Source organism: Dermochelys coriacea, chromosome 15 (assembly GCF_009764565.3).
Source record: "Dermochelys coriacea isolate rDerCor1 chromosome 15, rDerCor1.pri.v4, whole genome shotgun sequence".
NCBI lineage: Eukaryota > Metazoa > Chordata > Testudines > Dermochelyidae > Dermochelys > Dermochelys coriacea.
Genome location: NC_050082.1, coordinates 12,813,285 through 12,837,484, shown reverse-complemented (window position 1 = coordinate 12,837,484; position 24,200 = coordinate 12,813,285). Strand labels below are relative to the sequence as shown.

Genomic DNA, 24,200 nt, shown 5'->3' with positions numbered 1-24,200 from the left:
GAGGGGGGGGAGTGTGTCTCGGAAAGAAAAAGGTTGAGAAACCCTGGACTAGGGCAAGGCAGGATTCCCCTGGGGTGCATGGGGTGGGTGGCCCAGGGCACCAGCGCCTCCTCGTACAATACAATCGAAATACAATCTCCCCTCTGTATTTTCCACCAAATGCATCCGATGAAGTGAGCTGTAGCTCAGGAAAGCTTATGCTCAGATAAATGTGTTAGTCTCTAAGCAGACGGAGGAGGGTGTCTCCAGACGCACCAACCGCAAGCCCCGGCGCTCGCTCCCACCCCCGCAGCGTGTGACCCAGCAGCCCGCGCTAGTCTCGGCCATGCCGTTCCTGGAGCTGGAGACCAGCCTCCCGGCCGCTCAGCTGCCCCGGGGCTTAGCCGGCAAACTGTGCGCGGCCGCTGCGGCCATCCTGAGCAAGCCCGAGGAGGTGAGTCTCCCGCCTCGGCGTGCGCAGCGCAGCGGCCTCCGGGCCGGCCGTGCGGGCCCCCTGCGCCCTAAGAGGAGCAGCGGGGCCCGCGGCGGATGCGCAGAGCTTGTCCCTGGCCCCGCACCCCCTGCGGGGTATGGGCTGGATGGGAGGGGGTCCTGGTATAGGAACGACAGAAGCAGTGGTCTGAGGCCCCCTGTGGGGGCCGTGAGCAGGTTGCGGGGGGGGGCCACCAAGAAGGACCAGCCTTAGGCTCGCTGGGGCCTCGGGCAGAAAGCCAAAGTCCCGCTGCATGGGGCTGAAGGCTGGGAGCCTGAGCCCCGCCACCTGGGGCTCAAGCTGAAGCCTGAGCAAAGTAGCTTTGCGGCGGGCCCTGCAGCATGGGAGCATGGGGTCCCGGACAGCTGCCCTGCTTGCTACCCCGTAATGCCGGCCCTGGCTTTTCTATGCAGAAAACTAGTTACTGTGGCACAGGTGGGCTGTGGAGTTTTTATAGCACGTGGGGGGGGGGAGTGTGTCTCGGAAAGAAAAAGGTTGAGAACCCCTGGACTAGGGCAAGGCAGGATTCCCCTGGGGTGCATGGGGTGGGTGGCCCAGGGCACCAGCGCCTCCTCGTGACACACACTGCTCATATCTGTGAGGCTTGTGTCCTGTGTTTCCTTCCCTCCGATGGCTGTTTCCCGTGGTGTGCCCGGCATGGCAGAGGATAAACGTCACGGTGAAGAGTGACTTGCCCATGGTGGTTGGAGGCTCCGCAGCACCCTGCGCTCAGCTGTTCGTCTCATCCATCGCAGTGGTGGGAACTGCGGAGCAGAACAGAGGGCACAGTGCCAAGTTCTTTGAGTTCCTTACCAAGGAGCTGGGGCTCGGTGCAGACAGGTGAGTGCAGTGCAGGGAGCAGAGAGAGTGAGGGGAGGTGTATTCAGCAGGTAGAGGGGAGTTTCATACAGCGTCCCAGTGAGACCCAGATCAGTGCTGCGGCGCTTCACTGATCAAGGTTTGTGTTTAAGTACAAATAGGGGAAGCTTATAAGAGGCCTTAGCAGGGAGGGTCTCTCTCCTCCAGTCCTCCTGATTTTCCCCCTGCCCTGTCAGTAATTTCCTGCACTCGTTAGGCTGGGCTTCTTCCTTCTTGCTTCTCCCCTGGTTTTCTAAGGCTGAGCCTAATTCTGAGAATAAGGGGTAAAGTCCCAGGTGTAGTCAAAGCAGAGTTACCCCCAAATGCACTGGTGTAATAATGGGATCAGAGAGAGCCTCGTGGCTCATGAGCAAGGATTTCAGGGTAGAGGAGTTAGAAGCAGAGCTGCATTGGAGTGAAACCAGAGAAAGAAGAGAGATGGCAATTGAAAGTTGTCATTGTTAGGGCTGGATGAATTGGGTTCCCCTATTCTGGTACTTAGCAGCTCTGACTCCACATCCCCAACATGTCACGTAAAGCAAATAACTAAATAACTCCTCAGTAGGGCTAATTACTGTCTTGGATGTCAGAATTTATTCAGTACAGGAAAAATAAAATTTATTTTTCTATTTAAAGGCCAGACATGTCCACCATCACCCATCAGTGCCAGGTGGTAGTATAGGGGTTAGTTTGCCTTTCAGATGGATTTGTCAGTCTTTTTTCTCTGCCCCTTTCTCTCGTTCTCCCATTACTCCAATAGTAGCAGAGGGAGAAAAACTCGCTCCATGTGTATTTCATAGCTCTGGGGAGAGGTGAAGTCTTTTATCTTTCCCTTTGTGTTTATATGGAGGAGAAATTGTATTGAATTATTTATGACTAGCAGGCTTTTTTTTTAAAAAAAGTCATATGACAGAATAAAGAGAAATATTAACTAGGTTCTAGGTCAGTTGCCTAACTGGCTGACCCTGGAATCCTGCTGCTACTAGGTCTTGCCTCCTAGGCAGCAACGCTGGTAAACAAAAGCTTGGTGGACATGGATGGTGGTTATACACTGGTTATTTTCAAACAGCTAAGGGGAATACAGAAAACATAAATAGGGCAGATGCCTGAAATGAAAAGGCAGTGAATTCCTATGGTTTCCATGTGACTAAGGTATTTTTTACTTCTAAGAATAGCTCTAAATTCAGCATTCTGTGTAGCTGCACCAATGCTGACATTGGTTGAGCTGCAAGGTTAGCCAAGGACATCCAGGACTTTGCACTGACTGAACTGGTTGGGGCTTACTCTATTCTGAACAGGAGTAACCCCATTTAACATAATCAGCCCAAGCCCTAGTGCAGTTTGCTCTTCTCTGTATTGGAGGTCAGCAGGCACTCAGATACAGCAATGAGAATTTACATATAAGTACCTTGGATAAATAGATACTTAACAGTTTAACTTTTTTGGGGGTGTGGACCGGACTTTGGAACCCACTCACACACTGTCCCATATAAAAAAGCCTGCTCCTATTAGTCAGAGCCTTTAAGTCCCGACCACTGAGAGCTATGTTTAATGGTGTGTTTCTGGGTTGTTGAGAGAACTTACTGGAGATAATGTTCCATTATAAAATAATAAGCTTTTCTTTCCTCCTTTGTTCTCTCCTTTTCCACACGCAAAGGATTGTTATCCGTTTTTATCCACTGGAACCTTGGCAGATTGGCAAGAAAGGAACTGTCATGACTTTCTTATGATCTCTTCAAGAAACCCATTAAAAAGAAACCCTTGTGGAGGGCACAACCCAAGGATGGCCAGCTCTACCTGTTTGTTTCTATGCAAGATTTGATATGTATCCTTCTGTACCTCCATTCATATAGTTCCTTTCTGTTTCTGCTTCCTATGTGCACACATCTCCAAAGCGGGGCTTACCAGCCAAACTCTTTGACAGTAACAGTTGGAGGTCTTTGTCTCACACCTGTCTTGTGGCCCAGAGACAATGCAGTTACCTATGATCTCAAACAAAACTTGAATCGTGAGCTTTGTGTAGCTGGGAGTTTGTTTTGTCAGCAGCAGCGTCATGATGGCCTTCCTTATTTGGATCCAGTTAATCCAAGTTCTGTAGTCTTTTCCTTTAGCAATGAACAGTTTTCTTTCTTTCTGTTGCATGACTGGCATCATTGATAACTGACAGGGGAGGTTGTCCAGTTTTGTTCAGCCCGAGGGCCGCTTTGCAAGAGAACTACAGATCCTGTCATGTGCCAACCTTTCCTCTTCCTTGTGAAATTGTCTGTTCTAGGAGTCCATGGGCCATAGCTTGAGACTTTATGGGCTTAACTTCACCACCAGATAGAATGCTGATTGGGACCATGTCCCTGTAGACTCTTCTACACCAGAAGTCACTAAATGTAGCTCATTAGTCTGGCAATAGGCACTAAACTAATCCTCAGTAGTTGAGGGCAGAGAGAGTCAAGGGGACCTGAGATCTTTCACTTCCAACTTCTGTGACCATATCTTCCATTCTAAACCTCCTACCCCATACCCATTTCTGGGAAGAGAGAATATTGGTCTGAGGGAAGAATCTTTTAACTTGTATGGAGTGGCTGGGCTAGGGCTTCTTTCTAATCTCCTGCTCTGAGCTCTACTTCACTAGGATCATTGGCTTGCACAGGTGGATATTCCCATGTTCAGTCTATAGACTCCTGTAGTTTAATATCAATGTGCATATTGTGCACTGGGGTATGTGTGGAAGAGGGCTACTTATTGCAGAATCATTTCATACCCTAGGATGTGGAGCCCAGGAAATTGTTTTGCTGGTTCTGGTAATTGGTTTCAATTCCTGTAACTTGCCTCCTTGTTCACAGTATTTTTCCTCAACCCTCTCACTACAGTGAGCAATATCGGAACACTTTTTATTTTATGTGATGGGGCAAGGCCAGATAGCTATATTTGCTCCAGGCTAAACAAATCCCTGGTACCAAGATAAGTGAAATGGCAGTTGCTCCAGGTCAATTAAGACACTTTCCAGAAGGCAGGGAGAATGCTAGGTTGATTGGGACACCTGAAGCCAATCAGGGGCTGGCTGAAACTAGTTAAAAGCCTCCCAGTTAGGTGGGAGTGAATGTCAGGAGCTGTGGGAGGAAGTTGTGCTGTTGGAAAGGCTGAGTAGTACACACTGTATCAGGCACAAGGAAGGAGGCCCTGAGGTAAGGGTGAAGTGGAGCTTGAGGAAGTGAGGGCTGCTGTGGGGGAAGTAGCCCAGGGAATTGTACCTGTCATGTTTCTAAAAGGTCAGCTACCATAGCCGATACTATTAGGGTCCCTGGGCTGGAGCATGGAGTAGAGGATGGGCCCAGGCTCCCCCCCCGCCACCTTTGCCCCCTTTTAATCACTGAGACTGGGAGACAACAGAGACTGTGCAAGGAAGGATAACTTCTCCTCACCTCCCTCGCTGGCTTATGATGAAAATGGCTCAGTAGACAGTGACCCTTATCTCTAGAGAAAGAAGGGTTATGTGGCGGGTTATGTGAGCCTCTGAGGCTAGCGAAATCCGCCAGGAAACGTGGGACCCACAGAGGCAAGGACAGAGCTTTGTCACAATACAAAGACATCAAAATATGAATCCAATTATTTAAAAACTAAGATCACACATTCCAATCTAGACTGGATTAAATATTAGTTAGTGTGCAAAAGAAACAATCTTGTCTAGGCTGGTAATAGATTACATGATTTAACAGATATTTTCCATCTCTAGATTCTGTTCTCAATTTTTACCCATCCTCACCAAATTCAAATGTCATTAAAATCTAAATATACAAGTCACACATCTTGTATTGGAGAAAATTGTTGCTTGTCCTATTACTGTAAAAGACATAGGCTTTTAAACCTGTGATAAATGTATTTATTTGTTCTTTTAAAATGTGGTTCATCTATATGAAACATCTCCAGGATTCCTTATTTTGTAATCTTCATTGCACATGGTTATAATGTTTTGATGGCAATGTAACCAAGATGCCATGCAGACAATGAATGGTTGGATCTTAATTTCTGAAAGATATTCAGATACTCGGTGCCAATTTTCTTACAGTTTGACTCCGTAATGAATCCTGACTAACTGGGAGGCTTTTAACTAGTTTCAGCCAGCCTCTGATTGGCTTCAGGTGTCCCAATCAACCTAGCATTCTCCCTGCCTTCTGGAAAGTGTCTTAATTGACCTGGAGCAGCTGCCATTTCACTTATCCTGGTACCAGGGATTTGTTTAGCCTGGAGCTAATACATCTATCTCCCACTACTCTTCCATAGCCATCTGGCCTTGACCTGTCACATTTACAAATGCTTTCAATGTTCTGTGGGTGGTGGAGAGGAGCTGATGAATTTCCACATAACTGACTTCTTGCAGTGCCTGTGGGTTTTCCTTTTTTTCTTCCCCCCCCCCCCCCCTTATTGGACCCAGGGCCTTGCTACATCTGTTGTAATGCCCATTCTCTTAGTAGGTGAGTTTTCCCCTTGGTGCCCTTCTAGTTGGTCACTTTATAACTGGATTATACACAATATTTTACTACAAAAAAACCCCTCAACCCCCCTAGTTATCGTCTATGGGATTTCCTTACTTTTGCATTTCACTCAGCAGAGATAATGAAGATAGAGTTGTCAGTTTCATTTTCATTTATAGTGACTTTCTAAGGTCCAAGTCCTGCAAACATTTAGGCATATGAATAGTTGCACTGAATCAATTGGGATTACTCATGTGAATAAGTGTTTTGAGGGTCAGGATTAAATTTTTCATTTTCTGGTTCTGATGTACTACTACAGTGTTTAATTGTCGGGTATTTACAGCATTGCAAGGGAATAGTTCATTTTTAAATGTAATTAATTTCCTCTTTCATTGCTCACAGAATACTTTTTATTCCAGTTAGGTTCTGTAATTTTTTTTAAACACAATCAAAAATGTAGGTGTCAAGTTGGAAGTGTCTTTCATTTATTCAGAAATAACTGGAACCAGTTAAGTTATTCAAAATAATTAAAACCAAATGATTTATTAATATCTGAAGCTAGTTACTACACATGCAGCATAACTTTCTTCCATTGTTGCAATATCACTGTCCTCTAAATAAAATCTGCACTAAATGCATATTTATGTGTTAGTGTCATGAGTTGGGTGTTTATCTGGTCAATAAAAGTTGTATCAAAATACTTTTAGTGTGTGTCGATTCACTAGATTATTGCAGTACTTTCACTCTGTTTCCCTTTCTCCTTGTATCTCACTCTCTCTCTCTAAGCACAGTTGTAGATAACACAGCTATCCACACTGCCTATGTGTGTTTGTTTTTCTCATGAGATCTTGTCAATTAAATGCTTTTAAAACTAGGATAGTAAATTAAATAGTTGTGCATCACTGAGCATATGACCAGTGACCTTAGAAATCCGTTTGTCATGGAAAAAAAGCTGAATTTGCATTTTTACAAAGAATCTTTAGTTTTTACTTTTTGTGAAAAAAGTAAAAACATTAATTAAATTTTACTGAAAGTACTTGTCACTTATTCAGTGTGCGCAACCTACTCCTCTTGTGGTTAATTTTTGAACGCTCTTTAAATTTACATAGCTAAACATATTCCAATAAATTGCTTCCAGTGTATAGAGGTTATTCAATGGCGTATGGGGGGTTCATTTTTTAGTGTATCTCAAATTTCACTTCAGCCTCCAGATGTGAGTGATTAAAATTATGAAAAGATGCCAAAAACTTTAAAAATCATCCCAAAGACTGTCTCTGCATTTGGCAAGGACAAATTTCATGTTGACGGTAATGTTCTATCTGTACTGTATGCAGCAAGGCTGTAGATTACATTCGAAGGTAGACAATTGTAGAACACATGGAAAACGCTAAACATAAACTGAATGAAAATGAGACTGAAACAGAAGGTCCATTGACAACAGTAAAGAAACAATGCACTGTGACTGGATCATATCAGCGTTTTTGTACATTTAAAAAAACCTAATTTTCTGATAATATACAATACAGACAGAACTATTTGGTATGTGTATGAAATACAAATTACAATGCTATTAATTTTATTATAATGATTGATGGCACTGGTAGACTTCAAACTTGCTTAAAAATTGTAAATATATCAATAAAATATTGTGTTCAACTGTTACCGATGTATATGGTGGCTAGGAAAACTAAAGTTCAGCATTTCATTTTAATCATGGAAAATGTGGATTTTTATGTTTTTTATCAGAGAATTTGGGGAAGTTTACTAGGGAAAACTAGGATCCCTGCATAACATAAAGCTTAGCTGATCCTATTATTACCTTCTCTCCAGGCAGGGGGACAGTACTGCCCATGTCCCTGTGAGTGGCTCAAAAGTAGAGGTGAACCCTTTGTGACAATCTGAGAAAACCCAGTAACCTCAATATTAGCATTACAGAAATGTAGCTTTAATTCTGGTTGGTAAAGTACTTCCCTTCTTGGAGATGGAAATCAAAACTTGTCCTTAGGACAATCCTGTTTTTTGCCCTATGTCCCAGCTCGCCTTGCTGGCTTCCTACCACTAGTTGCTTTTAGAGGCTGTTTGTCCTTCGTTGCTTCTCCCGTTAGCTGCTTCCTGGCTTTGCGTGTCTTATTGCTATAAAAGAACAGGCATAAGAAGAGGCAGCCTCCACACATGCTTTCCAACTCTCAGTAGCAGCTTCACTCCATTGCCCTGGGGTGTAGAGATACACAAAGGAGTGGAAAGGGGATAGATACCATCTGGAGGGATTAAAAGTGGGGGAAAGCTTCGGAAGGAGGTTGCCATGCGAAGATAGCACAAGAGAATGACTTCTGAGCTCGTTCCAACTGCTGGAGAGGATTGTAGGCGAGAGAGCTCCCTGCCCCCCTAGAAGACAACAGATAAAGGGGGAGCAGGGCATATTTAGAGGAGTGGTAGGTTTGTGGGAAGAAAGTCTTGGGTGTTGGTGGGAGTCTCAGTAAGTTCAGACAAGCACCTGAACTACCATTACTTTGGTTTCTCCAGTCACAGCTGTAGCTCACGAAAGCTTATGCTCAAATAAATTTGTTAGTTTCTAAGGTGCCACAAGTACTCCTTTTCTTTTTGCAAATACAGATTAACACAGCTGCTACTCTGAAATTTATTTGAGCATAAGCTTTCATGAGCTACACCTCTATGTTTTTGGGCTTGAGGAGGAAACTGGCATAGGGAGGTTATGCAGGCCCCTTAAATCCACAAACTGAAATCAGTATACAACCCTGCATAGTACAGTATAGAGAAACCAAAGGAAGCTGTAAGCATTTGTTTACAATTTGTTAGTCTCTAAGGTGCCACAAGTACTCCTTTTCTTTTTTGTGAATACAGACTAACGTGGCTGCTACTCTGAAACCTGTTTACACTGTAACAGCCCAGTTGCTTAGATCTGTTACTCTAGGTCTAAGAAAAGCAAATGTACCAACTGCATAGTTCTCAATAGGAATTATTTAAACTTCTGTTCCCCCAAATTGTCCAGCTTTTCTTGTACCCTGCCTGCCAGACATCTGATCCCCAACATCACCCAGCAAGAGATCTTTTTACAGTTTCTAATATTTCAAGCCCTGAACGTCAAATAATTTGGCTACTGTTTCTAAGGGTCAGTGATCTTTACTGGACTACTCAAAATCTCTGTACTGACATGTTTGCATGTCCAAAATCTTACAGACTGATTTAAGGGCTCCAAGATAAATTCTGAGATTCTCAAGTCTTTGGGACAAGGACTGTGTATGTATTTAAGCAGCACAAGGGGCCTGATCCTGTCAAAGACCTTTGGACACTATTAGGATATAAATATTAAATAACATTTGAGTTAAAAGGACAACTATGTGGGGAAATTGCTTTCAGGTGTATGAATACCCCATCCCCAATTATCAGTTTATACAATAGCTTGGGGGGGAATAGTCTGCTTTCTTAAGCCTGGAGTCAAAGATTTTGAGATAAATATGTGTACATTCTACACAAGGGGAACTATTCTTTATATCACTTAGGGTGGAAGATTTCCTTGGAGTACAAGGTGGCATGGCTGCAGACTCATATGGTTCCCTTAGATTTCAACAATATAAACTAGAAAGCAATATAAGTCATCTACGAAAGCTTCCTCCATACAAGCTCTCTGAATGTATCTAAAACTTGACTTAAAACACCCCTGCTACTCCAGATCTGTCTTCTCAGCCCGTCCCTGAGATGTTTCTGTAATAAGCAAAAAATGGGAGACTACAATAAAATATTTTAATTTGACAAGCCACAGTTTGAACTCGGACATACATGGGTAGCAGGCCAATGCACTAACCCACTGCTCATTATCTACACAGCCTTCTCCACATTGTAAACAAATGCCCATTCTATAATCAGATTTGCAATTAATCTGTTTTAATTTTAAAAATAAAATACAAATGAAAAAACCAAACCCAGACTGATGAAACATTAATTTCTCCTTACAATCATGTTCTTACTAGGTTCCCTACATAACCCTGCCAACATACTTCAACACAAACCCATGACTGAGAGGGTACTTCAGTCTCCACGCTTTCAGGCTTTGGGTTCCACTGCAGGTTGTCAACATGGATGCCTGGTAGACATGTCTACCAGGACTGACAGCATCAGCTTATTCCATATTGGCGAGCAAAGAGAGGAGCTATCAGATGGTAACATCTGGTCACTGTAGTTCAATGATCTGCTTGATAGTCTCCTCATCCTATTACCAGTCCTCTACTCTCTCCAGAGTCTCCCTAAACAGATATCTTCATTCTCTAATAATTTACCAGATGATTTTATCATAAAATCATCTCTTTAAGTTTAGCGGACATATTTAATACACAGCTACAAAAATGCCTTTTGGGGAGGTTCATATTCTGAAAAAGATCAAAGATCCAGCACCAAAGAATGACTAAAGCTTTGATGTGTATGTTTCAGCTGTTGTTAGACATTTGACTAAAGGGTGCTCCAGTGTAATGCACAAGTTATGATATGCCCTTTAGTGACCATCAGAATAACTTGATAAATTGCTCACTTTGGTTAAAGTAACTGAAATTAACTTGACTTTGATAACTTATCAATTGTTCTTCATGTCCACAGAAAGTAGGACAAGAAGTAATCAGCTTAATCTGCAGCAAGGAAGATTTAGGTTAGATATCAGGAGAAACTTTCTAACTAGAAGGGCAGTTAAACCCTGGAATAGGTTACCAAGGAAGGTTGTGGAGTTCTTGTCATTGGAGGTTTTTAAGAACAGGTTAGACAATCACCTGTCAGGGATGGTGTAGGTATCCTTGGTCCTGCTGCAGTGTGAGAAGAGTGGACTAGATGACCCCTTTGAGGTCCCATCCAGCTCTATGTTTTTTATGATTCTATATGAGCAAAGCATCATGTTTATTATTACAATCTATTTACATAGTGCTCTAACACTACACAATACTATACACATATAGAGCAAGGGCTTGTCTTCATTGCAATGCTTAGCTTGAGATATAACTCGACATTACCCCCAACCTGACTCCAGTTCATAGACAAAAATCTCTACCTTGAGTTAAGGTGATGCTTTAAACTTGAGCTAGCTGGTCCATCAGGTGGTATATGCTATTAATGCGGTGTGGATGCAGCTACAGCTCAAGTTAGCACAATTTATCAGATGCTAATCCAATCACTCTTTGCTGTTATCACAATCATTCTCTACAGGTAAAGCGTGATGCTGTAATGTGGCCACTCTCCCTTGAGCTTGGCTAGCTCAAGTGGAATAACTTGAGCCTGTAACTCAAGCTAACTGGTGAAAACTGAGCAATTGACAGGGAAAAGATTTTTATTGACACTTTTTAAAACTCTGCTTTTTGTTAGACCGATTTAACTTAAGTAAATAACGTTTTGGAGAAAGGACAGTTTTGTTAAAGATTCAACAGCTCACTTTCAGTTAAGGTGTAAGAACATACAATAAACACTGGAATGATGATGGGCTGGGGAAACAGGGAGGATTGTGTAGTTGTCTGTTAATACACAGAATAAAGGAGGGCAGTTGAGAAGGACTGGAAGGAAAGACGAAAACTTCAGTGTTTGAGAAAATGAGTTTCTGATGAAGCTAGGCATCCATGACGAAATGTCAGAAATGCAACCAGAGAGAGGACTGAACACGACTACCGCAGAGAAAAGGCAGTAGTTGAATGCATGAGCAGTAAAATCCCAGAGATGGGATATAAAAATGAACCAGGTCTCAAGTACAGGAACCTGATGGGCACTGGCAGAAAACAGAAGGCAGCAGGAAGAAAAGCCAGGAAAGGAGATAGCGAAGGAAGGTCAGCAACCTACTGCGAGCAGCACCAGGGCCCTGGTTCAACAAAGCACTTAACCATGCTTAATTTAAAGCACGTGGTGATGTCCAACCCCTCAGCCAATGCCCTCAAGCTGACGTGTGGCTGCTCCAGGCCGTGGGGTGAGGACGGTGCAGAGGGTCGTGGCGCGCTCTGGAGAGAGCCAGTGAGGCAGCACCCGGACGGCTTCGGTGATTAAGACGCACGGTGACAGGCGCTGCGGCCGGGCAGGCTCGGGTCAGTCACTGGTCGAACACCGAGGCCGGGGGCTAGGCTGCGTTACGGCCGCGAGCGCGCGCGGGAGGGGCTGACAGCGACCCGCTGAGAGAGGGAGGGACGCCCCCCGACGTCACGAGAGAGCGGGCAGGACGAGTCACGGGACGGTGCCGCGCGAGGGCCAAGGCAGGAGCAGCACGGCGCAAGGGGTCGGCGCGCGCTAAGGTCATGACGGCAACGACGTGCCGCGGTGGCGGCATCATGGCGGTCTGCGACAACGGGGTCCCGTGACGGCACCTGGGTGTCCTGGGAGGCGGGAGGCACAGCCCCGGAGTGGGGGCGTCACTGTGGACAGCTGCTCCGCAGCCCCCTCGGCCCCGCCCTCTCCGAAGGCAGCCGGGCACTCTGTATCCAGCATCTCGATTGGCTGGCTAGGGAGCCGCAGTTCAGCCAATGAGCGGCCGTTGTATTGGCCTGCTGGGCTCCAGGGGCCTGGGAGGAGGTTGCCGTGGAGACTGCAGGTGAGGCTCCCCCTTCCCTGTAGAACGGACTCCCCTCAGCGGCGCGTCACCCCTCCTCCCCCCGTCTTAGGCGGGCCGCTCTGCCCGCCGCTTACCCAGCCGGCCCGGGGAACTCTCTCGGGGAAGCAGTGGAGCCGGTACCTGTGTGGGCAGTGCGGGCTGGTACCTGGCGCCTCTGCGGAGGGCACCTGTATGGAGAGCGGGGGTGCAGCCCTGTTCCCGCCCGGATGGGGGATCAGCATTGTTCGGGGAGGAGGTGCCTTGGGGGAGCGATCTCCGTGGGCCAAGCCTTGCTTACGTTAAAGCTCCCCAGATTATAGGGGAGCCCTCTAGTTCCAGAACCCACCGACGTCCCAGTTTCCACTGAGGGGCCCCATTCCGCCCCTCTGTCTGCAGTTGTCTCTCCCAGGCCTATGGCTGGGTGGAGCCTCCTGTGACGATTCTGCTGGGCTCTTGCACCCTTTACAACAGGGTTTTTCAAACACTTGGACGCTGAGCTCCTTTCAGGAAATGTAACAGATCTTCCCCCTCCCCTTGCTAAAGGCCTGCCCATCATCATTTATGCATCTACCTCTTCCTCTCCAGTCACTCCCTCACACCCATGGTCTGGGTAGTGGCACCGTGTACACGATAGACCATGAAAACGATCCCTTTAGCATGTGGTCAAAAACTAGTTTTGGAAGAATGAACTTTTCTAAAACCTAAATCTAGTAGAAACACTTTTATAACTTTTTTTTTTAAAAAAGTCACTGAAAACTGCTGACTTTAAACAAATATTCCCTTATAGCATTTGACACCCAAACATAACTGCAATGAGAACCTACCGTGAAACTCACAAGAACAATGCAAAATGAAAATGGAGCGTAAATTAGAATTAGAAAATTATTTTGGTTTTAATAATCTAAGGAGCTGTGTGAAAAAAGTAAATTTATTTTTGCAGTACCTGTATATGATTTTTAAGTTGGAAGGCTTAAAGTAGCACTATTCTATTGAGTGTCTCTGTCTAGACATAAAGTCTTCAGGTGCCAAAGGCTTTGTCTTGCAAATGTGAGCTGTAGTTCATGAAAGCTTATGCTCTAATAAATTTGTTAGTCTCTAAGGTGCCACAAGTACTCCTTTTCTTTTTGCGAATACAGACTTAACACGGCTGCTACTCTGCAAACTGGATACAATTAACTTAGGCTTGAATAGAGACTGGGAATGGATGAGTCATTACACAAAGTAAAACTATTTCCCCATGGTATTTCTCCCCCTACCCCACCCCCCACTGTTCCTCTGATATTCTTGTTAACTGCTGGAAATAGCCTACCTTGCTTGTCACCATGAAAGGTTTTTCTCCTTTCGCCCCCTGCTGCTGGTGATGGCTCATCTTAAGTGATCACTCTCCTTACAGTGTGTATGATAAAACCCATTGTTTCATGTTCTCTGTGTGTGTATATATCAATCTCCCCTCTGTATTTTCCACCAAATGCATCTGATGAAGTGAGCTGTAGCTCACGAAAGCTTATGCTCAAATACACTTGTTAGTCTCTAAGGTGCCACAAGTACTCCTTTTCTTTTTGCGAATACAGACTAACACGGCTGCTACTCTCAAACCTGACATAAAATTTACTCTAGTTGTACTGGTAAATTAGGTATACTGGTATAGCTAAAGTGGTACAAACCGCTTTCTATGGATACAGTTATACTAGCATTAAAATGGTTATATTGGTATAGTTTATTCCCACAGAGTATTATTCTGCTATAAAATAACTGTGTCCGTATTAGGAATTGTATCAGTAAAAAATCACACCCCTAACTGACATAGTTATGCCAGTACAAAAACTCTGCTTTCTATTTTACTGTATTTCTCTCCTCCTGTCACCATTTGACTGTAGAGCTAAAAGTAACTTGACTCTTCTTAAAAAGTTTCTATTTGAGCAAAATGCAGAATTAAAATTGTTGCCATCCACCTATTTTTCTTTCGCTTTGGTTGGTCTAGTCCAAGGGTCACCAACACGGTGCCCGTGGGTGCAGTGGCGCCTGCCAGGGCAGTTGTGTGTGCCCGCGGGACACCATGCTGCCGAAATGCCCCCACCGAGCGCGGCCGCCGTAGAACCGCCTGCCAAAATGCCACCGAGAAGCGTTGCCGTATTTCGGCGGCAATGCTTCTTGCTGCTGCCGCTTTTCCCACAGAAAGTTTGGGGACCACTGGTCTAGTCTCTAGTGCAATATCAGCCAAGCTATTGAGTTCTAATCCTGCGTCTACCAATAGGGTGACCATATTTCCCAAAGGGAAACTAGGATACCACATGAGGTTGGCCTGAGGGTCACTGCCCCCCGCATAGGACTGGTCCAAGCCCTGGGGCTGGGGTTGACAGCCCACACCCTGTTGTCGCTTGCCCACCAAATATTCCCTAGGGGGCATGCTCCACTTTTTTGTTAAAACTCGGCATTTGTCCCATTTGCTCTTGCCCTCTGATGATCGGTTGACAAGAGCAGATGGGACAAATGCCTAGGTTTGCCAAAAAAGTCAGGACATCTGGGATAGGAGTTAAAAAAGGAACCGTCCCATCCAAAATGGGATGTATGGTCACCCTATCTATCAATGACTTGCTGTATCACCTTGAGCAAGTCACCATGGCCCTGATTTAGCTAGGTTCTTAAGTATGTATTTAAACTTAGGCTCAAATAAACTTAAATACTTACCTAACTTTAGGTATCTCACTGAAATGGAGCCATGGAGCCCAGTGTTTTTTAGAGCTGGTGATAATTTAATTTGGATGTTAAGTATAGATCTAGGTGAAAATTGGACTTTTGGTTTCATTGGAAATTTTAAAAATTAAAAAAAAAAATTGTTTAGGGTCAGACCAAAAATGAACATTTAATTTATTTTTTAACAAATTTTTAAAATTTTTTGGGTAAAACGAAATATTTTGTTTTGACATAATCAAAACATTTTTTGAGCATTTTAAAATGTTTTTGAATTTTTAAAAGTAAAAATAAAGGAAATTTTGAGACAAAAAGTTTCAGACTGAAAATTTTGCCCAGCTCTAGTTCTGTAACGTCTGAAAATCAGGCCTCTGTTTCCTCCATTTATAAAACGGGGAAAATACGTGCATGTCTTGCAGGGATTTTGAAGCTTTGTTAACTAATGTTTATGAAATGCTTTGAAGATGTAAAATACTTTATATTATTGTGCAATTTTCTGTGTAATTTGGATGCAAGTGATGGAAGTTTTAGTTGGGCAGGGAAAATTAGTGTGTGTGAACCAACAAAATGCGATCGCTTCCGAATGAGTTAAATTAAAGTAAAAACATGCTTTCTTTACACGTGAAAGCGCTCATCAATGATGTCTGAATTCATTCAGATCATAGTTCAGCACTCCCACTGCTTCCTGCTGTGGTTAATTCTGGAGTTACCTTGCTATTAATATGTTCTACAATATCAAAGACTGTTTTTAGCTTGCTGTGCATATGTCATTTTTTTGTGTCTGCTGATGTGAGGGATTTGTCTCATGGCAGTGAACATTTAAAATAAAACATGTACAAATTCCTTTCACGTTCTTGTGCCATTACTTGCATCGTACTTAAAGAAATTAATAGAATGAAAATTATAGGTTTAATTTAAATGAAAAATAACTGGTTTTAAATGTGAATACCAGTTTTCAAATTTTCTATCAGTGTTAAAATTGCTAGGGATATTAACCTCCCTCCTTTCAAAATGGAGAAGTATTTATCATCAAAGTTTAGCTTCTTTTTGTTGCCAAATATTTACTTGATAGACCTCTATGGGTGTGCTGCTCTAAAGTCCTGCCTTTGCAAGAGAGATGACAGAGACACTGTGTTGTCATTGGCCCGTCTACACTCTGTATAGGGAACGTTTAAAAAAAAAAAAAAAAGTGCTCCACTGATACTTGCACTAGTTCAGCTTCATAAAAGTTAGCAACAGTAGCTGGGAGCAGTAGTGTAGAGGGCTCGCCAGCTTGCTTTGAATAGTAGGTCAATTGGATGTGCTCTGAAACAAGCCATGATGGCTGCCTCCTCTGACATTCAGCCCCAGGACAACTTTTTCCTTGATTTCTGTCTTGTTCCACAGACTCTTGTTGTGGGAAGGACATTGGGTTCTAGTCCCAGAAATGCATCTGTGAACAGGGATTCTGGCCTTGTGCTGCTGATACAGGGGCAGGAAGTCAGCCCTGCTCTGAGAAGAGGACTTTTTCCATAATTTTAAAAAATGATAGGTTTCAGAGTAGCAGCCGTGTTAGTCTGTATTCGCAAAAAGAAAAGGAGTACTTGTGGCACCTTAGAGACTAGCAAATTTATTTGAGCATAAGCTTTCGTGAGCTACAGCTCACTTCATCCGATGAAGTGAGCTGGAGCTTACGAAAGCTTATGCTCAGATAAATTTGTTAGTCTCTAAGGTGCCACAAGTACTCCTTTTCTTTTTTAAAAAATGATGTGATGGTGCAGGTAGACTATAGCAATGCACCACAAGGAGGCAGAGTTGAGGCTACACAGGCAACTTTATCTTTGTCATTGTCATTTTCTGACATTTAAGTGATTAATGTGGCAGCCTTAACATTCATTTAATGTAATGTTTTTGTATGTTCTCAAGAATATCATATCTAATGTAGGGATTATATTCAATATTACTGTTACAGTACACATAAATCTCCAGTTGACTAATATAAGTGCATTGCAAATATTCATTTTTTCCCTAGTGTTTAAAGTCTTAAATCAAAAAGAAAATAAGGAACAATTGAATTTTCTTTCATCTTAATTATTTTAGAACTTTATTTACAATTGTTTTTAAGATTGTTATGGTCAATTCTTATTTATATTGTAAGGTGCTATGATGCTTGTAAAAGTTAAAATTTAAAATTGTTAAATAATGGTTATATGTTTTTAATAATAAATGTTTTCCATTTATAGTAAATATAATTGTAATCCCTGTTTGCTCTTCAGACCTATGTGATTGGCCCTCCACCTGACTCTAGTGGGAGAATCTTTCTGAACATGGTAAGGTGGCAGTCCAGCACAAGCTTCTTATCAGACATCTTGGTTGTATGGTTGTCTGAGAGAGCAGCGAATTCTCGGTGCCACATGTTGCTTGAATCCTTTCATGTGTTTGATGTGAGAAACCAAAAACAATTTTCCATATTTCCTTATCCCAAGACTTAGCCACTCTCTGTGAAGTGTTAATTGGCACAGCTAGAACATTGCATTTTCAGTAATTATCCTTGTAGTGATTGGTAAATTAAGGAGCTTCACTGTAATCCATATGTCCATTCTACTGGCTTCATGATTCCTAGGGATGGTTTACATTTCCTCCCCTGCCATTAAAGGAGCTTCCTTTGTCTTGCTTGTCATATTCTGCAGTTAGTGGTCGATAAAGTAACCATTCTATACTGAAGTAGTAATAATTTCTTACATTTGCATTGCTAATCTGGGTTTTATTGTGAGATTTTCAACTACAGAGAGAAATGATAAAAATTCTGGTGGCAAGAGTAAGATGAGGAATTGAGCCAGATATGAATTTCATGTATGTAACTGTTTCTTGATTCTCATCCTTAGATCCGAATTGCAGCATTGAATGCCAGCTCCACTATTGAGGATGAGCACGAAGGTACCTTCAAAAGTCACAAAACACAGACAAAGGAGGCTCAAGTAAGTAAAACAATTTTAATAATGTGGAAAATTGACATTGAATCTCTTCTGATATGTTCTAATCTCCCAACATTGGGTCTGTTCTCTCATAATTTTTGGTTCTAGGGGGAAGAGCTACATTAATGTTCTCATCTCCTAAATTCAGCCCTTAGCATACTATGACTCGACTGAAATTGGGTACAGTGCATCTGTGTGGCTTATTTGTGAGTAGGCTGTATTAGTTTAGAGCTGAGTTTCCTGTCTGCTTATTGAAGAGATTAAGAAATATTAGCTGTTGAAAGAGATAAGTTGCCTGACTCTACTCTATGATACAAACTGAAGACATTTTGATAGGAATGATCTCAGTGTCTCAGCTTTGTGAATCATTCCAGTCTTGTTAGTTAGGTAAACTGAGCAAAGATAATCTACGGAGGCCAAGTTCAAGGTGCTGATTTATCTGGCTGATTATATCTCATTCAGAAATGTAATTATAATTCATTTAATTATAGACAACTAGTCTGAGCACAGTTTGTTTCTGTATAGTACTCTCCTGATTTACTAAGAATGTCTCATGGGTACAGATTATTGCAAGAGAGAACCTAAAGAGTGTGTATTTTTAATTGATCTTGCAAGGCCTTACACTCAACTTGGTGGCTTTTCTCTGTTTGGATGTAATGTGATAACTTTTCAATACTGCAGCTGATCAATTCCAATGTTTCAAGAATAATCTAGGCTTCAGTAGACAGAACCTTATTGATCTTGGTAAAAATCAGAAAATCAAAAGGAGAAAACTGGGGACAGCTGGAACCACAGGCATTTTGATTGGCAGAACTAGCAGCTTAAACCACCTCTCTAATTGTTTATAGACCAAAGATCTTGTTGATGGCAGCTGTCAATCTTCCTTCCTCTCCAGACATCTAGAAAGACTTATATGCAGTGTTGGAGAGGAGTCGAGGGTTCTGATACATGTAGGTACCAATGACATAGGGAAAGGTAGGAGAGAGATCCAGTCTAAATTTGGCCTCCAGGTAGGTTCGAGATTAAAATAGAGGGCCTCCAGGGTGGCATGTCTCTGATATGCTATCAGAATTGAGAGCAATGGAACTGCTCATGTAGTTCTCTCAATATAAATGAGATGATGCTGCTGGCAGGGCATTCTCTTTGAGAGATCCTTGATTTTGGAACTCCCTTTCCTTGGTCTACCAGAGCCCAGGTTTGTTAACCACCTGAGCATGCTGCACACCCCATCCTTTTCCCCTCCTCTTTGTTTTTCCTGTTGAGGAGGGTTGCAGCTGAGGGGGACATATTTATGGGCATTGTTTGCAGTGGTGGTATAACTATGAAGAAGAGCTCTGTGTAAGCTTCAAAGCTTCTCTCTTTCACCAACAGATGTTGGTCCAGTAAAAAATATTACCTCACCCACCTATGGGCAGCCCTTTTCTATGTTGTAATTTTTAATTATGAGATAGGCACCTAGAGCACTGGATGGGCATCTCTAGTTGTATTTTAATAAACTGAAGAAATACATTTATTTTTCTATAGCTGAGAGATGGCCATTGCTTCCCCTTCTCCTCCAAAGTTACTTTAATGATTAACTTCTTATGGCGATTGGAGTGCCTGTCTCAGTTCTTAGGCTCCTGTCGTATAATAAATACTGTGCAGATGCAGGAGGCTTCCCACATGGAACTCATTGTAGGATCAATGAATTATTTAGCTAACATTATTGATAATCATCATATTTATCAGATAGAAATAGTTAAAAGAAAAGAACATGTATTTATTGTTAAAACCTTAGATTTTACAGCTTCACTTAGGCCTTGTTCATACTGTGTATGAAACCATTCAGCAGCTGACATATTTAAGTAGAGTTGTTACTAGCAACAACTTAATTAATTTTCCTGACCAGTGTAGACTGGGTTTTTTCTATTGTAAAACTATGCTGAATACTAGTCACTTTGACAGGTTACTTTCAGTATGGTTTTATAACTAGATTTACAAACTGCAAAGGTGATAGAATCCTAATAACAATAACTGCGCTTAGCCTGGTTACAACTATTGGCCCCAATTCAAGAAAGCCTACCTATTCAGAGAGGGTGCTTTATTGTTCATATTAAATCTCTAATTTTATTGCAAGGATTCTTCTTGGTTGTTCTAGTATTTTATTCTTTTATTTCTGAAGACTATTAAATAAAAAGTTAATAGAAAAATCAGTAGACAAATCCATTGTATAAATCTTCTCTTATTTAAGTCTTACTTCTGCATAAGAGTTGTGATGATTATGTTTTTAACTTTGTTACTTTGACCCACAGGAGGCAGAAGCTTTTGCTCTGTATCACAAAGCTTTGGACCTTCAGAAACATGACCGATTTGAAGAGTCTGCCAAAGCTTACCATGAGCTGCTTGAGATTCGTCTTCTGCGAGAGGTCAGTGAAAGTTAGCCTCATCTTTACTGCATTTTGTGCCATTCCATTGTGTCTTGGCCATGGATGACTCAAAAATGTAATGTTGGTTGTCAGTTGGCTGGTGTTTTGCTGCTGTTTATCACTAGTCTAATTCCTGATGTCAAGGGTATTTGTTTTGTTTACCATTTTCAGGCAGTTCTCTCTGGTGATGAGAAAGAAGGCTTAAAACATCCAGGCTTGATGTTAAAATATTCCACCTATAAAAATCTAGCGCAATTGGCAGCACAGCGAGATGACCTTGAGACAGCCATGGAGTTCTACTTAGAGGTACAGTACAGTCTGATTACAATATGAGAGTCTCAATATTTACTATTCTTGCTGAAGTAGATGTGTGAGACCCTCACCATATTTTGTATAAATGATATTTGCATTAGGGCTGTCAAGTGATTAAAAAGATTAAGCGTGCGATTAAACAATAATAGGATACCATTTATTTAAATATTTTTGGATGTTTTCTACATTTTCAAATATATTGATTTTAGTTACAACAGAGAATACAAAGTGTAGAGTTCTTAATTTATATTTATTTCTGATTACAAATATTTGCACTGTAAAAAAACAAAAAAATAGTATTTTTCAATTCACCTAATACAAGTACTGTAGTGCAATCTCTTTGTCATGAAAGTTGAACTTGCAGAATTAAGTACAAAAAATAAAGCAATGTAAAACTTTAGAGCCTACAAGTCCACTCAGTCCTATTTCTTGTTCGGCCAATCGATCAGACAAGCAAGTTTGTTTACATTTGCGGGAAATAGTGCTGCCCGCTTCTTGTTCACAATGTCACCTGAAAGTGAGAACAGACGTTCTCATGGCACTGTTGTAGTCGGTGTCGCAAGATATTTAAATGCCAGATGTGCTAAAGATTCATATGTCCCTTCATGCTTCAACCACCTTTCCAGAGGACATGCGTCCATACTGATGATGGGTTCTGCTCAATAACAATCCAAAGCAGTGCAGACAGATGCATGTTAATTTTCATTTTCTGAGTCAGATGTCACCAGCAGAAGGTTTATTTTCTTTTTTGATGGTTTGGGTTCTGTAGTTTCCACATCGGAGTGTTGCTCTTTTAAGACTTCTGAAAGCAGGCTCCAAACCTCTTCCCTGTCAGATTTTGGAAGGCACTTTAGATTCTTAAACCTTGGGATGAATGCTGTAGCTATCTTTAGAAATTTCACATTGGTACCTTCTTTGAGTTTTGTCAAATCTGCAGTGAAAGTATTCTTAAAATGAACATGTGATGGGTCATCATCTAAGACTACTATAACATGAATATATAAGGCAGAACGCAGATAAAACAGCAGGGGACATAAAATTCTCCCCCAATGAGTTCAGTCACAAGTTTAATTAACACATTATTTTTTTAATGAGCGTCATCAGCATGGAAGCATGTCCTCTGGGATGGTGATCAAAGCATGAAGGGGCATATGAATGTTTAGCATATCAAACACGTAAATACCTTGCAGTGCTGACTACAAAAGTGCTATGCAAATGCCTGTTTTCATTTTCAGGTGACATTATAAATAAGAAGTGGGCAGCATTATCTCCCATAAATGTAAGCAAACTTGTTTGTCTTAGCGACTGACTGAACAAGAAGTAGGACTGAATGGGCTCGTAGGCTCTAAAGTTTTGCATTGTTTCGTTCTTGAATGCAGTTATGTAACAAAAAAAATAGACATTTTTAAGTTGCACTTTCACAATAAAGAGTGCACTACAGTACTTGTATGAGTTGAATTGAAAAATCCTGTTTCTTTTATCATTTTTACAGTGCAAATATTTGTAATAAAAATAATATAAATTGAGCAGTGTACACTTTTTATTCTGTGTTGTAATAGAAACCAATATATTTGAAAATGTAGAAAAACATCCAAAAATATTTAAGCAATTTTAATTGTTGTTCTGTTGTTTAACAGTACAATTAAAACTTCGACTAATCACAAATAATTTTTGAGCTAAATGCATGAGTTAATTGTGATTAATCAACAGCCCAAATTTGCATGTATTGTGTGTATGTTTAGGTAATAAATATGGTATTACTTGCTCACCATTTCAGTCCCAAAGAACAGTAGTGTTCCATCATAAACCTCAACTCTACCAAATACAAACTATATTCGGTAATGTGTACAGACACACACATGCATGTGTTGACATGTGTATATGGTGTGATATTTTTGTTTTCTAGGCTGTAATGTTAGACTCTACTGATGTCAACCTGTGGTATAAAATTGGTCATGTTGCAATAAAGCTAATCCGTATGCCACTGGCACGTCATGCTTTTGAAGAAGGACTCAGATGTAATCCTGATCACTGGCCTTGTTTAGATAACCTCATCACAGTCTTGTACACGCTCAGTGACTATACAAGTAAGTACAGTTAGTTTTTGTATAATTTTTCTTAAAATGTGCAATTCAAGTAAAAATCAATATGATCAGAACAGTACAGTGATGCAGTCTTTCAGACAATATCTTAAACAAGCAATGTATTGAAATTATAAGACTGTAATGTGTAAATTTTTCATGGTAAAGTACAATGATTTGTAACTGGTTTTAATTACAGTAAAAATCCCTATCTACTCTATTTATTTTTTTTTATTAAAAACCATCATTGTGCTCAGTATTTTTATTCAGTTCTTTTCTCTTTTAGAATTCCTATAACTTTTTTAAATAATGGAAATAAAATTAAGTTTATATCATTATATGTTACAAGGGATCCAAAACAGAACACGCTGATGCGGGGCAAAGAAACAAAAGTTCCAGCCATGGATATTGGGTTGAAATGCGTTTTGTCCCCTGGCCCCCCCCGAAGAATTTGCTTTTCTGTAGAAAATGTTTGAGGTAGACTATAATCAAGATCCTTTGAGGGGGAAATTTTTTGAATTCAGTATCCCTGGTTGGATACATGAGTCTGGATTCAATTAAAAATTCACAAAAACAACATTTAAATTGTTTATTAAATAAAATTACCTTAAATATGTTGTATACATAAAAAATATTATCAAAAATGTTTTGCATTTAAAACCAGCTGATTTATTAAACAAAGGAAGTATTATCTGCAGTTAGTGACTTGAACTGATTATCTATGGTCACTAGGTCCTTCAAGATTTTTAGAAACAGGATATCTCATTCTCTCACACCTAAGTTTTATTCATAGAGTGGAAGAGGAAAACAAGCCTTTACTGATTTTTCAATTCCCAACTGGTTTCTTACCCTTGCATGAGCTAGTCATTGAGCTGAACTAGTTAAATAAATTGAGGTGAAGAAAATATTCGCTCTGCAGCACAGAGTTTTCCCTCCTCTATGAATAGAGCTATAGTACAACAGTGATACTCTCTTAGCTGGTTCCATTGTAAATATTAAACAGTGTGTGGTAGTAATTTAACTATTAAGGACCAGGTAATGCACTCCATGGAAAAATACATGTAAAGAAGTTTGTGTTGTAGCTTGTGGAGTTTCTGAGATACTTGTCAGTAGACAGGGTTTCTGGGGCCACAAAGGGAGCAGGGGACGAGGCCCAGCACCTGTGTAAATGTCTGAAGATCTGTGAGGAAATTCCACAGAGGACCAGGGATCCATACTACTTCCTGAGCCACTCCCTTTTTTCCCAGCAGCACAGCTTACCTAGGAGCTGCACCTTACCGCTCTACCCACCTAATGGGAAGATAAGGTGGAATGGGTTTGTGCAAAAGTTCCAGCTGATAAAGTCACCATTAATTTCTTCTGGAATTTTAGCAAAGGATGATGCCATGGAGAGCAG

At 41.5% G+C, this 24,200-nt stretch overlaps 2 protein-coding genes and 1 long non-coding RNA gene across 18 annotated transcripts in view; 2 read left to right on the top strand and 1 right to left on the bottom strand.

Moving 5' to 3' along the window:
• The first annotated feature begins 243 nt into the window (after positions 1-243).
• Positions 244-6,245, top strand: DDT (D-dopachrome tautomerase). The gene is made up of 3 exons (XM_038373372.2): positions 244-433; positions 1,137-1,312; positions 2,988-6,245. Exons 1-3 carry the CDS (start codon positions 326-328, stop codon positions 3,058-3,060), a joined length of 357 nt encoding a protein of 118 aa, XP_038229300.1. The 5' UTR covers positions 244-325; the 3' UTR covers positions 3,061-6,245.
• LOC122456851 lies at positions 5,807-11,771 on the bottom strand. The gene is made up of 2 exons (XR_006275954.1): positions 11,623-11,771; positions 5,807-8,007 (listed from the first exon to the last, which is right to left on the bottom strand). It is a non-coding gene; the product is annotated as an uncharacterized LOC122456851 (long non-coding RNA).
• The window catches only part of CABIN1 (calcineurin binding protein 1), a 230,800-nt gene continuing 218,281 nt past the window's right edge, over positions 11,682-24,200 (top strand). For 5 of the 16 annotated variants that reach the window (XR_006275953.1, XM_043498476.1, XM_043498473.1 and 2 more), the window contains exons 1-8: positions 12,203-12,361; positions 13,149-13,229; positions 16,334-16,337; positions 17,308-17,361; positions 17,917-18,009; positions 20,298-20,411; positions 20,583-20,717; positions 22,630-22,810. Coding sequence is in view for 15 of the 16 variants with exons in the window: in XM_043498476.1 (XP_043354411.1) it covers positions 17,359-17,361; positions 17,917-18,009; positions 20,298-20,411; positions 20,583-20,717; positions 22,630-22,810 (526 nt within the window). In the remaining variant the exon portion in view is untranslated. Of the gene's footprint in view, positions 11,862-11,929; positions 12,362-13,148; positions 13,230-16,333; positions 16,338-17,274; positions 17,362-17,916; positions 18,010-20,297; positions 20,412-20,582; positions 20,718-22,629; positions 22,811-24,200 lie in introns of those variants that run through there. The other 11 variants (XM_038373071.2, XM_043498470.1, XM_043498471.1 and 8 more) reach the window with 10 other exon arrangements.